We start from the raw sequence: 18,286 nt of genomic DNA, 5'->3' as shown, positions 1-18,286 counted from the left end.
ACTCTTTGTAAACTCTTTGAATGAATATTTTTTTTTTTTAATGAACAATTGAAAGCAGTAAACCCATACAAGGAGGGCTTTTGTGGCACAAGGGTGTAAAAACTAGCTCTCAGCTTATTAAGTCATGGAAAAGTTAACGTAGAACCCCTCATCCAGTACAGTAAAGGGTGTTAGTGTTCACATTTGTATTCTGTTTTATGAAATGAAGTTAATTAATTAAATACAATTCGTCGCATATGTTTAAATCTGTGTAATTTATTATGTATTATGTACCATACTAGTGTAATATAGAAAAAGACCCTTATAGAGCTGAAAACCAATCTGTACTTAGCCCTTTCTCCTTTAGAAATTTCCACAATTGTTTGTTTTACTTTATTAACTATTACATTTATATATTTGCTTGTTTTTTGTGGCATCTGATCAGCTTTAATAATTCCTTTGCAGGAAACGGTTGGAAAGTTTTTCCAAACAGACATTGCAGAAAATGCTTTGGTAGGTGGCTTTTTAACACTGTTGGTTTCTGATCTCCTGGTTTGGTTTTCAGTTCTCTATTTCCTTTACAATGAAAATACTTTCTTTATTTCCCCCTGATTATACATATAACACACACGAAGAAAAATTATACAGTTCAGGAAATATAAAGGAGAAAGGAAAAACTACCCCAGTCCTGCCACCCAGAGACAACCACTATTGAAGTTTGATTTTACCTTTGCAGACATAACTATCCCCTCTCCTAATTTTATATCAATAATATTACGCTAACATCCTATTTTTTACAGAATGTCATTCCTTTCTGAATATTGTGAATATTCAGTGAATATTGTGTGTATATCTTTTTAAGTGGTTACATGATACTCCAAATGTTTATTTAGCTAAATTTCTATTGAAAGACATTTTATTTATACTCTTGAGTACTCAACACTGCAATGAATATCCTTATGTGAAGCAACTGTGTGTGCTTGATTTATTTTTCTACCTGGGATAACATTCTTGATAGTGAAATTTGTGGGTTCACTGGTGTCAAGATTTCAGTATACATCTCTTGGCTGCCCTGAGAAAGATTGAATGAGGGTACTGTGTGAAAGTACTTTACTTTCCTTCTCTTTGACATCACTGGACCAGTCCTTTTTCTTTTTTAATTTGTTTACTAGTTCAGCCAAATAGCTATCAGTGTCTTATGGCTACTGATACTTGGGTATCAGTATTTCTTGTTAGTTTTGTAAATAGTTTTGTGACATGTATGTACCTTGTCCATTGACTTTAGTTTTCACCCATTCTTATGCTATATTGCTTTTAAGAGCTTGTTTTTTAGGGATATCCTTTATGTGTATTGTAAATATATTGCCCAGTTTGTGTGTTTACATTTTTAAATTACTTTTCAGAGCATTTAGCTTGTCATCAGATAAATCAGTCTTTTAATTTATAGTTTCTAGTATTTGAGTGATGTTTACTTAGGCTTTATTTTTTTCTTAATCTGAGAGTATAAGTGTTCTTCCATATTTTTATCTAGTACTTTATGGCTTTAGTTATTCCACTGAAACATTCAGCTTTCTGAGATTTGTTTTGTTGTAAGGTGGATATCACAGCTTACCAGTTTTTCTGGTTGAGCTTAAGTGTCATTTAAGAAAGTTCTTTTAAGTACCTCTTTGTACCACCTTTTGTTATTGTTTGAATAGAAACTGCCAAATAAAAATAATATTGATTTAAATTTAACAGTGCTTGTGTTAATAATGGAGACCGTATAAATATGCTTTTTATCTTTTATTTTTTATCATTAGAAAAATTCCCTAGAAACAGAAATTCCTACTGTCAGTGTTTTAGCTGATGAAGAATTCCTTCCCTTTCAAGAAAATACATTTGATCTGGTGGTTAGCAGTTTAAGGTTGGTAATCTAATTGTATTTTTAAAAAATGTTATAAATACATAATTTATGCTATAAAGTTTCTTTTTTTTGGTACCGGGGATCGAACTTGGGTCTTGCACTTGCGCAACAGGTGGCGAAACCACTGACCTAAATCCCCAGCCTGCTATAAAGTTTTTTGAGGTAAAGAAAATAGATACCAGAATAAATTCTTAATAACTTTTTTTAAAAAGTCATGGAACAGTTATTTTATAACTGGGTTTCTCTGGGAAAGAATTACAGGTCCAGGGCTTTCTTGTGGAGATAATATTACTTTTTATCCCCAACATTCTAAAGCTTATCTGCAATAGAAGGGATTTTCTTCCCAATATAACTCAGTATTTTGGAATTGATATTGATAGAGGCAGGACTTGAGAGTATCCTGGCTCTAGTATTCAAGTGTTAGAGCAGTCTTAGCATAAAGTCATTTGGTAAATAGGGGAAACCTAGTATTTCTTTCAACTTTTAATTCTTCTACATAGAAATATAGTCCTCAAGTTACTTCTTTCCCTTTGTGTTTTCTACCATGTCCCTTTACATTTATTACATGAACATGTACTGTAAATATTTATTGAGTAGATTATAATATGTGAAGCGCTGAGCTACATGCTTTGAGGGAATACAAACATGATTTCAGACAAGGATTCTGTCCTCAAAGAACTGAATCTAATGGAAAAAATAAAATATTCTCTGTGGCATCTTATTTTTCCTCTCTATTAGATGATTTTCTTTTAAAGATTTGTTGTGCTCCTCACATCCAGTTCATCCTTTTTGATAGCTGTGTTTCAGGTGAACAGCATCAGAGTCTGTCCTGGACTTTGTCAGTTTAGCACTGAAAGTCTTATGTTTCCCACAACTCTTCCAGGCAGACTGGGAGAGTTAGTCACCCTTGCTGTTTTCTTTAGTAAGCTTGTGATTTTTTCCTTGTTTTTGTATAAATGCTGAACAAATTTTTAAAAGTACTCTTGTTTCATTATGAAATGAAACATAGCCAGAGTCTTGGTCTAAAGGAAAGAGCCCAGGGCAGAGTGTTAGAATATAGGTTTCAACTTCAGGTTATCTGCTTACTATTTGCAAATAACTAATTCTGTTGCTTTCAGTTTCCTTATACGTGTGATGGAGGATCTCCTTAGTTTCTAATCCTAATAATTTTTGGAAAGCATTATGATGGATAGATATGAGCTTAATGCAGTATGGTTTAAAATGAATATTTAATTCTGTCCTTGAAATCAGCAGAAGAGGATACCAACTCTTATCAGGAAAGAATGGCTGAGAGAGACTGAGAATATGGTTCTTGCCTTCATGCATGACCATAATCAGGGGAAAAGTAAATAGAGTCAGTGGAAATTCAAGAAGTTTCTTAATAAGTATAGAGAACTCTGGCTTTTATTTTTCTCATCTTTAAAAATGTTGGATATACTATACACCTATCAGAATGGCCAAAATCGAGAGCACTGACAACAACAAATGCTGGCAAGGATGTGGAACAACAGGAACGCTCATTCATTGCTGGTTGAAATGCAAAATGGTATAGGCACTTTGGAAGACAACTTGGTGATTTCCTACAAATGTAAAAATACTTTTACCATATGACTCAAAAATCATGCTCTAAAATATTTACTCAAAGAAATGAAAACTGAAAAAAAAGAAATGAAAACTGATATCTACACAAAACTTGCATACAATGCCTATAGTTGTTCTATTAGTAATTAACCAAAACTTGGAAGCAAGTAAGATGTCCTTCAGTAGGTGAATGGCTAAAGTGTTATATACCCAGACAGTGAATATTTGTGCATTAAGAAGCTGCCAGGCCTTGAAAAGACAAGACATTCAGGAAACTGAAATACAAATTACTAAGTGAAAGAAGCTAATCTAAAAAGGCTACACACTGTATGATTCCAAATGTAAATAACATTCTGGAAAAGGCAGAACTGTGGAGACATTAAAAATGATCAGTGGTTGCCAGAGATTATTGGGGAGGGAGAAATAAATAGGCAGAGGCCAGATTTTTAGAGCACTGAATGTGTTCTGTATCACGCTCTTGATAGTGATACATGTCATACATTTGTCTGCACCTATAGAATGTATAACACCAAGAATGAACCCTAATATAAACTATGGATATTGGGTGATAATGGTGTGTGATGTATGAGTATAGGTTCATCAGTTATAACAAATATGCCATTCTGGTGAGGAATGTTGGTAATGGAGGCTGTGCATATGTAAGGATGGAGGTATATGGAAAAGTCTCTGTATCTACCTCTCCATTTTGCTGTTAACCCAAAACTACTACACACATAAATCTTAAAAACAAAATTCACTAAGTTAAGCTTTTGATGAATGATACCATTTACCTTTGGATAATTTTATGTCTGCTGATGATCTTTTTTTTTCGTAGGAAAATAGTACTTTAGAATACTATGTTTTTCTGGCTTAATTGTTTGTTGTTTTTTTTTGGTACCGGTGATTGAACTCAGGTCCTTGCGCTTGCGCAGCAGGCGGCAAAACCACTGAGCTAAATTCCCGGCCCTCTGGCTTAATTGTGTAATTGAACTTCTTTGAACGAGTCATCAAGTACTTATTTTAGCACTTTCTTTCAGATAAGTTCTCAGAGTACCACTGTTTGGATGAAATGCCAAGTATGGGTGACTTTAAGTGAAGAAGAATAATTACATTGGGTGTTTTAGTTAAGCAGAATGTTGTACTGACATGGGGCAATTTTGTAGTGTGACAGAAGGAATGTTTATTTCAGAATTGTGAAGTTGGTGAATTTTGACATGTAATTTCAGAGTTTTAGATTAATACCTTTTGTGGCTTATTATATGTGATAATTATATTAATTGAGCTAAAACAAATACTGTGTTTCTGTATTTTAGTTTGCACTGGGTTAATGACCTTCCTAGAGCACTAGAACAGGTGAGAAAAATTATATTCATTCTATTCTATATTTTATTCATTAATAGCAATGTATAGATGTTTCTGTTTTCACAGACTTTACTCATAGGTCTGACAGTTGGAGAATGGAATCAAATCAAGTACATATCTTCTGTGGGCTAGCTACACTTGGTGGCTTTGGTATACAAATTTGTATATTAGGTGACTGAGAATTTTAACATCTGTTGTGGAGATAAGTTTTGAATATTTATGAAAAGCTTAGTAACTACTCACAATAATATGGGTGTTATAAAGACATTTTCTGTGTGGGATTCCTTCTTTTACTTAACTGCCTATAAACTTTTTGTGGATAAGAATCTATTTATATTTGTATCTTTCCTGTGCCTTATACTTAGAGGGTACCATTCTGTACTTGTTCATTGATACTCATCAATGAATCAGAAAGGGGTAAGTAAAAAGCTCGTGTTCAAGGGAAGGAAAGAGATCACTGTGACTTAGAGTTGCTTAGGAAAGCTTTCAGAGGAAGGATTTACAGTACTTGAGCAGAGCTTTAGAGGGTAGATGAGATTTGGATGCAGGATGCACAGCATTCCAGGAATGCCCAATCACAGCATGGGTGGGGAGGTACAAGAGCCTCAGCCAAAGGTGAGATCAAAAGAAAACCTGTTAGGAGAGTTACTAGCATGCTGGGAGATGAGGTGTATTAGGACCGCATACAGGAGGACTTGGGTGCTAGGTTCAGGTCTTTGGAGTTTATTCATTATGCAATTCAGAGCTGCTGGAGAACTTGAAGAGAGAAGTGATGTGACTGAAAGGCTTGTTGTCAGGATAGCTAGGAAAATACCATTTCCTGGTATTGTAAAATAGAGCTGTGTTCTATTTTATGGGTGGATTAAATAACCCTGCAAGATAATCTTCATTTTGTTTCTCAGAAAACTGATGGTGGAGAAGTTGGTTAAGTTTAAGGGAAATTGTTTCAGTAGTCCAGGTTTAAAAAAACTCAATCTAGGTGGCAATGGTAGGAGTTAAAAGGATTGGAGAGGTTTCTAGGATTCTGCAAAGGATTAATGAACAATATGCTGGCTTCTTAACTGTAAAGATCAAAGGGAGAATCAAAACTCACCTTAATGTTTTAAATCAGGATGCCTGAGGGAATGATCAGTAAAAGTAGGGAGAAAATAGTAACGATTAGATAGGTAATAGAAAATGAGAATTAACCAAAGTAGAGCAATTGCAAAAAGAAGTTGGTTTGATAGTAAGTGTTTTGTTTGTGTGGATATAGGATAATGAGGTGCCAAGAAACAAATGTCCATGAAAATAGCAGTTGAAGGTGAGTGTAGAATTCTATGAAGATGTCCAGGCTGAAGATAGAGATTGGAAAGCCATCCTTGTGAAATTATAGTTTGTAAGCCCTGTGAGATGGAGAGAGACCAAAGAGACCTGAGGATTAAATCTTAGGTAGAGTGTGGTAGTAGAGGAAGTAACATTAAAGAAGCATAATGGAAGAAACCAAAAATTTTGTTTTGTTTTGCTTATGTAGTGCTTTCTAATTGCTTTACCGTTATTTGAGTTCTGGTTAACTTCAGAATTCTACTCTTGTCCTTGTTGTTGAAAATAGTCTAAACTAATTACATATCTTAGCACTAATCTGTAGCCTGCAGGCCACTTTTCTTCCTTTTTTTATTAATGTTATAACAACAAATATTTTAAGAAGGAAGTTTGATTACTTATATACATTAACTGTATTTTTCATATATGGCCCAAGATAATTCCTCTTCATTCATGTGCCTCAAGCAAGTCAAAAGATGAACATGCCTGGAAGAGAATCACTGAGCAAACATTTGTGATTGTGTAATTCAGTCTGGCCAGTAATTTGGTGTTTATGTTTTAAAGCTAAAAAAACCTTCTCTTTAAAGAAAACTAATCTGTTAAGTGTTAATGGATTAATGTTGTGAATATGATAATTTTTCTATAAATTAGTTTCTGCGTAATAGGCTAACCCAATTTAGTAGCTTGACACACTGTTTATTTGGCTCACTATCTTGTAAGCTAGCAATTTAGGCTGGATTTAGTTAGGAAATTCTTCTGGATTTGGCTTGGCTTACTCAAGGGTCTATAATCAGCTGCCAGATAGGGAGCTGGTTGGTTAGGTTGGCCTCACCTGGGACAGCTGTTTGATCTCTGCTCCACACATCTCTCATCCTCCACCTGGTGAGCTCAGACATGTTCACAACCTGGTGGCTGGGCAGTGCTCCAGGAGAGCAGGTGGAAGCATCCAAGGCCACTTGAGAACTAGACTTGAAGCTGACATGGTATCAGTTCTACCACATTCTTTTGTCCAAATTAGGTCAAGAGACCAGGCCATATTCAAAAAGAGGGGACATAACTCCATTTCTTGATGGGAGTTTTTAACATACTGACATTTGAGTAGATGCAGACACAGGGAAGATGGTGATTCTGCAGTCTATCCCACTTAAATTTTTTTCATTCAGCATTTTTCTGAATATAAAAGTTGTACCTATTCTAAAATTTGAATACATGGACCATAGTCTTATAGATGTTAATATTATTACAAAATATGTATCTATAACTGTATCATACAGCAGTGACTTAGATTTCTGGTCATGTTAGATGTGATTTATTTATTAAGTTATCTCATTATTGATTTGGCAAAATAGTCATAAAATATTGATTTAAACACTGTTCTTTTCACATTTTTAAATATAAAATTTTGAATAGTTTTGTTTTATTTATTACAGATTCATTATGTTTTAAAACCAGATGGAGTATTTGTTGGTGCAATGTTTGGAGGCGACACACTGTATGAACTTCGGTGTTCATTACAGTTAGCAGAAACGGAAAGAGAAGGAGGATTTTCTCCACACATTTCTCCTTTTACTGCTGTCAGTGACCTAGGACATCTACTTGGGAGAGCTGGCTTTAATACACTGACTGTGGTAACTATCAAGACAATCAAGTAATCCATTAATTGCACAGTTCAGAAACATCTTTTCATTTTAAAGAGAATGCATGGTCCTGCCTTTCTCTTTCCCTGTCCTCCTCTAACACCTTCCAGGAGTAGGCTTCCCAGAGGGAGTCATTTAGAGAGATAATAATTGCCCTTTTCTACCTCTCTGTAATAGCAGAGTCATTCTAAAGGGCTTGTTAGTCTCTTCAGTGGTGACTGACTAGACTTAACTATGATTTTCCACACCCCTTAGTCCTAGAAACATCTCTAAACCTAATTAAAAGAAGTTGGAGTTTTTTTGATAAAGAAAGCTGCTTGTTGTATAATTAGAGATGCTAGGCTTAAAATTAAAATAGCTATTTCAGATGATTTAGTGTATGTTTCAAAAAATTAACCAACTGAAAAATAGATTGTCATACCTTTCTTTTCTTGATAGATAGCAAGGACTGTAAACCAGCAGAACCCCTAATGTTAAAAGAGGCCCCCAGGAAAGGAAAGAAACAATTGGCTGGAAGACCAGGCTAGAAATTGAAGACAATCCTACAAGTTTCTAACCTGTGTCTAGGGTTGACCTTTTATAAACTTCTAAATGGCTTGAGACAGGAAAAACACTTTTCTGAGATATTGAATGGCTGAAAGTCACAAAATACTTTATATGAGTATTCTGCTTTGTAAAGAAAACTAACATTTTCTATATAGGCCATTGTAAATTAAAGAATTTCTTTTTAGTATGTTTTTAATTATGTGACTAATACACAAATATATTTTGGTTATAAATGTTAAACTATTCAGATAAAGTGAAAGCCTATTGTTCCTCCTTAATCCCTAAAATCTTAGCTCTCTTTTGGAGGCAGCATTTCTCAAAATTTTAGTCTTAGAATCCCTCTAGTCACTTAAAAATTATTGAGGACCTTAAAGGACTTTTGTTTATTATTGGACTTAAATATTAGAAATTTAACTCAATTTGTTTTAGTATTCATTAATTCATTTAAAACTAACAGTATTTACCATTTATTTATTAAGGTAATCTATTTTTTAAGAAAAGGAACTATATTTTCCAAAAGTAAAAATTGAGAGAACATCATCATATCACATTTTTACAAATTTCTTCAATGTATACCTTAATGAAAGAGGAGTAGATTCTTGTATCTGTTTCTGCATTCAGATCTATTGTCGTATATATACTATGTCATGTAGCTTCTGAAAAACTATTCTCTATGAAGTAAGAGGTAAAAAAGAGAAATAACATCTTAATATCATGGAAATAATTTTGACTTCATGGACCTCCAAAAGGGTCCTGGGGATCCCAAGACTTAACAACCATACTTCAAGAACTGCTGTACTAGAAGTAGCTATTATGACTGGTTTGGTGTATACTGTTCTAAACTTTTGAACAAATAACTACTTTACTATCTATAAGGCCGATCAGACAATATGGTGTGTTTAAATAAAATTTTATTACAATAAGACACATTGCCATTAATCCCCCTTAAAATCCTCCCCCTTACTTTGAACACACTTATCTCATAGCTTTTAGCACTTTCTGAAGTAGTTCTAGAAGTCTTTTTTCATGAGTGTCTTTATGAAGTGTGTTAAAAAATTACGGTGAATGCTATTGGCATGTGCCATGCAACAAAAAAGGCAGGCTTGTAGAAACATTATGGTGTGGCCTCATCCACCTTATTCACTGGATCTGGCACATAGCAATTGCTGGTTATTCCCCAAAGTCAAAATGACCACGAAAGATAAACATATGATTATACCTTTTTTTTTTAAACTATTTCCCTCTAAATAACATTTACATTTGTTCCAGTTGTTTGCCAATATACTTCTATTCCATGTCATTTATTTATTCAGTCTGGCAACAAATTGAGAGATGAGCACTTCCGATGTGGTAGTCACTGTCCTAAGTACTTTGGGTATAATAATGAGCAAAATAGGCAGAAATTCCTACCCTATATTCTTTTTTTTTTTTCTTTATCCAGTTTCCAGTTGATGGCACTTGGGCTGTTTCCAAGCTTTAGCTATTACAAACTTTGTCGCTATAAACATGGGTGCACATATATCACTGTGGTATGATTCTTTTAATTCTTTTGGGAAGATACCCAGCAGGGGAAGAGCTGGGTCAAATGGGACCTCTAGTCCTAGTTCTTTGAGTTATCTCCATACTGATTTCCACAGTGGTTGCACCAGCCTGCACTCCCACCAACAATGGAGAAGGGCTCCTTTCTCCCCACTCCCCCGCCAGCATTTGTTATTGGTTGATTTCTTGATAGCAGCCATTCTTTCTGGGGTGAGGTGGAATCTCAGTGTTGTTTTCATCTGCATCTCTCGAATGACCAGTGATGTTGAACATTTTTTCATATGTTTATTTGTTGCTTTTACTTCTTTGTTTGAGAAATGTCTGTTCATTTCAGATGCGCATTTTTGAATTGGGTCTTTGAATTTGGGGAGGTCTGATTTTTTTCAGTTCTTTATATATTCTAGATAGTAGTCCTTTGTCTGAGGTACAGCTGCTAAAATTTTTTCCCACATTGTAGGTTGTCTCCTAGCTCTGTTGGTGGTTTCTGTTGCAGTGCAAAAGTTTTTTAATAAGATGAGATCCCAGTTGTTGATTCTATGTGCTAGTTCCTGTGCTACTGAGGTTTTGTTCATAAAGTCTTTTCCTATGCCAGTATCTTCAAGAGTTCTACCTAACTTATCTTCCAGCAAGTTTACTATTTCTGTTTTAATATTTAGATCTTTAATCCACTTCGATCTTAGTTTAGTGCATGTTGATAGGTATGGGTCTAGTTTTAATCTTTGGGAGGTTGAAATCCAGTTTTTCCAACACCATTTATTAAATAAGCTATCTTCCCCTAATGATGGTGGTTGGCACCTTTGTCAAAGATGAGGTGGGCAAGTATGTCTGGAGTTGTTTCTGCATCTTCTAATCTATTCTCATCCTCAGGTCTGTTCTTTTGCCAGTACCATGCTGTTTTTATCACAGTAGCTTTGTAGTAATAGTTTCAAGTTGGGGATTGTAATATCCCCAGCCATATCTCTGTTGCCTGGAATTGCTTTTGCTATTCTAGGTGTCTTCTGGTTCCAAATGAATTTTTGGATTGTTTTCTCTAGTTCTGTGAAGTATATTGTTGAAATTTCAATCAGCATTGCATTGAATCTATATAGTAGTTCTGGAAGCATGACCATTTTCACTATATTGGTTCTTCCTACCCAGGAGCAAGGGATGTCTTTCCATTTTCTTATATCCTCTTCAATCTCTTTTTTCAGAGTGCTGTAGTTTTCAGTGTAGAGGTCTTTTGCTACTTTGTTAGATTGATTCCTAGATATTTCATTTTTTTGGATGCTATTGTAAAAGGAATTGTTTTCCTAATTTTTCTCTCAGTGAGTCTCTTATTTGTGTGTGTGTGTATATATACATATATATACATATATATGTATATATATGAAGGTTATTGTTTTTAGAGTCTTGACCTTGAATCCAGCTAGTCTACTGAATCTGTCAATTATGTCTAGAAGTCTTTTGGTGGAGTTTTTTGGGTCTTCTATGTAAAGTATCATATCATCAGCAAATAATGACAGTTTAACTTCTTCCTTTCCTATCTTTATTGCTTTTATTTCTTTCTCTTTTCTAATTGCTGTGGCTAATGTTTCTAGAACTATATTGAAAAGAAGTGGTGATAGTGGGCATCCTTGTCTTGTTCCTGGTTTTAGTGTGAAAGTTTTCAGTTTTTGACCATTTAGTATGATGTTGGCTGTTGGTTTTTCATAGATAGCCTTAATCAGGCTGAGATAAAGACCTTCTATTCCAATTTAATGTAGGGTTTTTATCATGAATGGGTGTTGGTTTTTGTTGAATGCTTTTTCTGCATCTATTGAGATGATCTATGGTTTTTGTCCTTGGCTCTGTTAATATAGTGTATTACATTTATTGATTTACAAATGTTGAACCATCCTTGCATCCCTGGGATAAATCTGACTTGGTCAGGGTGTATGATCTTCTTGATGACCCTCTGTATCCTGTTTGCCAATATCTTGTTGAGGATTTTTGCATCTGTGTTCATTGGGGGGATTGGCCTTTAGTTCTCTTTTTTGGTTGGGTCTTTCCCTGGTTTTGGAATCAAAGTCACACTTGCTTCCAGGAATGAATTTGGAAGTATTACTTTCCTTTCAATTTCCTTGATGAATTTAAAGAGTAATGGCTATAGTTCTTCTTTAAATGTCTTGTAGAATTCAGTAGTGAAGCCATCAGGACCTGAGCTTTTCTTTGTTGGTAAATTTTTTATTACATTTTCAATTTCACTCATTGCAATTGGAGTATTTAGAATTTCTGTATCTTCTTCATTTAACTTTGGCAATTCATATGTATCTAGGAATCTGTCCATTTCTTCCATGTTTTCCATTTTATTAGAGTACAAGTTCTCGATATAGGTATTAATGATGTTCTGGGTGACTTCATCTTTTTCATTCTTAATTGCATGGATTTGAGCCTTTTCTTTTCTTTTTTTGATAAGGATGGCTAAAGGTTTATCAAGTTTATTTATTCTTTCAAAAAACCAACTCTTTGATTCATTGATTTTTTTGTATCGTTCTCTTAGTTTCCATGGCATTGATTTCTGCTCTGATCTTTATAATTTCCTCTCTTGTACGAGCTTTGGGTTTGTTATGCTCTTCTTTTTCTAGGAGCTTGAGGTTCTGCATTAGGTTATTTATTTGAGTTCTCTATGTTCCTAATATGGACATTGACTGTTATGAATTTCCCATGTAGAACTGCTTTCATTGTGTCCCATAGATTCCTGTATGTTTTACTGGCATTATCATTTACTTGTAAAAACTGTCTAATTTCTCCTTTAATTTCCTCTGTGACCCATTGTTTGTTCAGGAGAGTGTTATTCAGTTTCTATGTGTTTGTGGAGGTTTTGCAGTTTCTTATGTTATTGATCTCTAATTTTATTGCAGTGTGGTCTGATAATATACAGAGGGTAACTTCAGTTCTTTTACATTTACTTAGACATATCCTATGAGCTAGCATGTGGTCTGTTTTACAGAATGACTCATGTGCAGCCAAAAAGAATGTGTATTCTGATTTTGTGGGGTGGAACACTGTAAACATCTATTAAGTGCATTTATTCAATAGCTTGGTTCAGTTCTAGAATTTCATTGTTAATTTTTTTGTAGATGATCTGTCTATTTGTGATAGTGGGGTATTGAGGTCCCCCACTACAATTGTATTAGTTCTTATTTGGTTTTACATGTCCACTATTGGTTTTGTGTAGTTGGAGGCATTCGTATTTGGTGTGTATGTATTTAGGATTGTCATCTCTTCCTCTTGGATTGTTCCCTTCACAAGGATGTAGTGACCATCTTTGTCTCTCTTAATTAGTTTTGATTTGAAATCTACTTTGACTGCAAATAAGATTGCTACCCCTGCTTTTTTCTGGGTTCCTGTGGCATGGAGAACTGTCTTCCATTCTTTTACTTTCAGTCTATGAATTTCTTTTTGAGTTAGGTGTGTTTCTTGTATACAGCATATTGTTGGATTTTCCTTCTTAATCCATTCTGCCAGTCAGTTTCTTTTGATTGGTGAATTGAGGCCATTAGCATTGATGGTTACAATTGATAGATATTGACTCATCCTTGTCATGATGTTTTACTTTTGTTGGCTCTTTTATTTCTTATTTTTCCCCCTATCCCTTTAGTTTCTTGCCTTTCCTGGTGGCTTCACTCTGTTGGGCCTCATATTGTCTTTTTCTAGGATATTGTTTAGAATTGTTTGGAGTGCTGGTTTGGTGTTCGTGAAATTTCTTAGGTGTTCTTTGTTGTGGAAGTGTATAATTTCCCTATCAATTTTGAAAGATAATTTTGCAGGATACAACAGTTAAGGTTGAAAGTTATTTTCTTTTAGGGCTTCAAATACTTCACTCCAAGCTCTTCTTAACTTGAGGATTTGTGTTGAGAAGTCTGCTGTGCTTCTGATGGGCTTTGCTTTGTAGGTGATTTGTTTCTTTTCTCTAATTGCTTGTAGGATTTTCTTCTTCTGTTGGGTTTCTGGGATCTTGACTATTATATGTCTAGGTGTAGATTTTTTTTGATCGTGGCTAGTTGGAGTTCTGTATGCCTCACTTGTCTGTATGTCAAATTCTCTACCTCTGTCTGGGAAGTTTTCCACTGTTACTTCTGTGAACAGTTTTATTATGAGGTCAGAGGACACAGGCGAGAGAAGGAAGAAGACAATAAAATAAAGAAGAAATCCGAATTAGGGCCAGAACAGGAACAAAAAAGGGAGATAAAGAACATTGTGGGACAGCAAGAGAGTGCGTGTGCGAGAGAGAGAAAAGAAGGAGAACAGAAAGAAAAAAAAAGAGAAAAATAAAAATGTGAAAAGAGTAGAAAAAAAATAAAAATAAGAGCAAAGAAACCCCCAATAATAATAATTTGGGAAATAAAAATGAAAATGAAAGGCCTCCTTCAGGGTATGTCTCTGTTGTCACAATAGACAGCGTGGGCAGCAGTGTGCAGATAGAAGTCAGGAAGTCTCAGCAAGCCATTCACAGACCCATGAAAGTCAGGCAGATTTCTGGCTGCAAGTCCCAAGTTGAGCTCCCTGTTCTTCTGTAGGGTTGAATTCTGTAAGGTTGTACTGCAGGTTCCAGCTGCCCTTCCCCTGAAGATAGTCCAGTTTCTGATGGGAGGTGATGATCCCTCCAACTTACCCATTATGGTGGTCTGGTGCCCCATGTGTCTTTGTAGCGTGGAACCAGATAGTAGTACAGCCAAGAGGCCAGAGGAGGGGTGTAGTTCCTGCAGGCGCCCGCATGGTAAGTAGATTGCTGTTGTGGGCATGGCCAGTGGTGTAAGGGGTCCTCACTTTCTGGCTGGTCTCCACTGGCGTGCTTGGCAAGGGCTGGATGGGGCGGGGCTTCTGGCGGTTTGGTACCTCTCTCTCCTGCGCCCCCCTTACCCTATATTAAATTTATAGGCTTTGGAAGAGAGCTCAATAACACTGCGATGCTGTTTGCAAAATGGGTGTTTTGTTGTTCATCTCTAGAGGAATGTGTGCCTGTAGTTTGCATCCAGTCATCAGATCTTGAGAGATCTAATATGACTGGAAGCAGACAAGAAACCACTGATTTAAAGTTTTAATCTAATATTTATTTCATTTCCATGGAAAAGATTACTGTCTACTCTCTTAAAAGTTACCTCCCACTGGGCATATTGGCTCCCTCCTGTAATCCTAACCCTCAGGAGGCTGAGATAGGAAGATTGCTATGAGTTCGAGGCCAGCTTAAAACTGCACTGTTAGACCCTGTCTCAAAAATTTTAAAAAGATTACCTCCCATATTGCTCTTACAAACTTGTAATAAAATTGAATAGAGAATCTCTGGGAGTAGAATGCCTCTAAAAAGTCTAGGAGGCTGCAGAGGGGTGGGTTGACATGGAAGGGTGTATGGGAACCAATACTGAGGGACTCCACAATTGTCCATTAGGAAAAAGTTGGGACTTTTATCTTTAGTTACCAAAACAAAAGTAAATTGTATTGACCACACATAGTTTCCCATGGTTATAAAGTAACTATGTTAGATTTCTAATCAAAATGTTTAACCTTACATTATAGCATTTAAAAACCTGTATTTGTGTTAACTGAGAAATCTTAATTCAGAATACCTCCCATGTTCTCCAAAAATGATCTGAATGACCCAGACATTAATACAATGCAAAAATGTTAACATAGTCTTTTTCATGACTCGTACAATTAGGATTTCTATGGTAATAATAAAGCTATAAGAATTTGTTCTTTGACTCATTAAATTTATCCTTTGAAATATACATATTTTATCTGAAGTGCTGTATTAAGCTTGTGTCCTAATTAATTTTCTAAAAATTCTCATCCAAAAAAAATAACCAAAAAACATAATATACGTTTATGTTGCATACCTTAGACATTATTTTTATACTGCAATTAATTTTTATTTTAAAAATGAAATCAAGTAAAAATGTCATGTAGTTTTTACATTTACATGATCAATCCTCTTAGTAAATTATTTTCAGAGCTAGCTAGCATTCTAAATAAAGTTCATTTACTTTTAGAATAAAGGTACTTTTAGAGAAGGCTGCAGAATATATCTCATCTTAATGTGAATAAGGCCTTTGACAAAGCTATTTTTTTTTTACAAAACTATTTTGATATTCTTTTGATTGAGGAGATAATTTTATTGAAGATTGTTTACAAAGGATATTACTTAATGGCTAAATATCAGCTTGTAAGGAAATTTGTTTTAAATTGATACATTTTAGATACACATAATGATAACATTCAATTTGGGAATTTGTACCTGTACATGATACATCTTCTTTTTTTCCCATTCCCCTCCCTTCCCTTCACCTCTTCTACCCCTCTTTGTTTACAAAAGCTTTAATGCCATTTTTTCCTTGTCTCTTCTTTCCTTTCCCCTCCCCCCTCCCTTGTTCCCCTTCTCAATTGAATATCTTCTTCCCATTTCACAACATCTTTTGTTTATTTTGGTCCTTATTTACACCTTCAGTTTCTCACACTAGAGAAATAATGCGATATTTAAACATGTGTGTCTGATTTATTTTACTCTTGTATAGTTTCAAGGTGCATCCATTTAGCTAGAAATGCCTCAAGCTTATCCTTCTTTATAGCAGAGTAGTACTCCATTGTATAAAAAAAAGTCTATCCATTCATTGGTTGATGGGCATTTGAGCTGTTTCCAAGATTTAGCTATTACAAAGTGTACTACTATAAACATGGGTATGCATATATTGCTGTGGTATGATGTTTTTAATTCTTCTGGGAAGATACCATGAATGGGAATAGCTGGATTGAATGAAACCACTAGTTTTAATTTTTTGAGGAATCTCCACACTGATTTCCACAGTGTACACTCCTACTAACAGTGGAGAAGGGTTCCTTTTTCCCCTACAGCCCTGCCAGCATTTGTTATTGGTTGATTTCTTGTTAATAGCCATTCTTTCTGGAGTGAGATGGAATCTCAGCATTATTTTAATTAGTATCTCTCAAAGGACCAGTGATGTTGAACATTTTTTTCATATATTTATTCACCATGTGTACTTCTTCATCTGAGAAGTATCTATTCATTTCAGATGCCCATTTTTGGATTGGGGCTTTAAATTTGAGGGGTCTGATTTTTTTGAGTTCTTTATATATTCTAGATGTTAGTCCTTTGTCTGAGGAACAGCTGGAAAAAATTTTACCCATTCTGTGGAGTTTTCTATTCATGCTGTTGGTAGTTTCTTTTGCTATGCCAAAGCTTTTTAATAAGATGAGATCCTAGTTGTTGATTTTTGAGTATTTGCTGTGCAGTCAGGGTTTTGTTCATAAAGTCTTTGCCCATACCAGTGTCTTCAAGAATTCTACCTATTTTATCTTGCAGTAGACTTAGTGTTCCTGTTTTAATATTTAGATTTTTGATCCATTTACGTTTAGTACATAGTGAAAGATATGGGTCAAGTTTTAATCTTTGGCATGTGGAAAGCCAGTTTTTCTAGCACCATTTATTAAAGAGACTTTCTTTCTTCCAGTGAATGTGTTTGGCTCCTTTGTCAAGGATAAGGTGGCTGAGTGTATTTGGAGTTTTTTCTGCATCTTCTAATCTGTTTCATTGATTCTTGGGTCTGTTTTTTTTTGTTTTTTTTTTGCCAGGACCATGCTGTTTTTATCACAGTAGCTTTGTGGTATAATTTTAAATAAGGGATTGTAATGCCCCCCTGCCTTGCCTTTGTTGCCTGGAATTACTTTTGTTATTCTAGGTCTCTTCTGGCTCCAAATAAATTTTAGGATTGTTTTCTCTAATTCTGTGAGATATGCTGTTGGTATTTTGATCAGGATTGCTTTAAATCTGTATAACAATTTTGAGAGTGTGACCATTTTCACTATATTGGTTCATCGTACCCAAGAACAGGTGATATCTTTCTATTATCTGATACTCTCTTCGATCTCCTTTTTCAGAATTCTGTAGTTTTCAATGTAAAGTTCCTCTACTTCTTGGGTAGATTGATTCCTAGGTATTTCATTTTTTTCGATGATGCTATTGTGAAAGGTATTGTTTCCCTAATTTCTTTCTCAGTGAGTTTTTCATTTGTGTACAGGAATGCTATCGATTTTTGAGTGTTGAATTTGTATCCAGCTATGGTACTGGATTTGGTTATTAAATCTAGAAGTCTTTTGGTGGAGTCTTTGGGGTCTTCTATGTAGAGTATCATGTCATCTGTAAATAATGATGCTTTAACTTATTCCCTTCCTATCCTTATTCCTTTTATCTCTTTCTCTTCTCTAATTGCTCTGGCTAGTGTTTCCAGAACTGTATTGAATAAGAGTGGTGATAATGGACATGTTTGTTTTGTTCCTGATTTTAGAGTGAACATTTTCAATTTTTGTCTATTTAATATGATGTTGGCTGTTGGTGTGTCATAGATGCCTTTTATTAGATGGAGATAAAGATATTCTATTCAGTTTTCTATAAGGTTTTTATCTATTC

General features: G+C 34.9%; 1 protein-coding gene across 3 annotated transcripts in view; it reads left to right on the top strand.

Annotated features, from left to right (window-relative positions):
• Ndufaf5 (NADH:ubiquinone oxidoreductase complex assembly factor 5) overlaps positions 1-18,286 on the top strand; it is a 41,339-nt gene that overhangs the window by 9,011 nt on the left and 14,042 nt on the right. For all 3 annotated transcript variants that reach the window (XR_002393484.2, XM_004840835.3, XM_021255085.2), the window contains exons 4-7: positions 445-492; positions 1,779-1,882; positions 4,777-4,816; positions 7,555-7,752. Coding sequence is in view for 2 of the 3 variants with exons in the window: in XM_004840835.3 (XP_004840892.1) it covers positions 445-492; positions 1,779-1,882; positions 4,777-4,816; positions 7,555-7,752 (390 nt within the window). In the remaining variant the exon portion in view is untranslated. The remainder of the gene's footprint in view (positions 1-444; positions 493-1,778; positions 1,883-4,776; positions 4,817-7,554; positions 7,753-18,286) is intronic.

This window comes from Heterocephalus glaber, unplaced genomic scaffold (genome assembly GCF_053883595.1).
Source record: "Heterocephalus glaber isolate CG9 unplaced genomic scaffold, H.glaber_assembly_v1.0 deba00001532, whole genome shotgun sequence".
Classification (NCBI taxonomy): domain Eukaryota; kingdom Metazoa; phylum Chordata; class Mammalia; order Rodentia; family Bathyergidae; genus Heterocephalus; species Heterocephalus glaber.
This window is presented reverse-complemented; position numbering and strand designations above follow the sequence as displayed.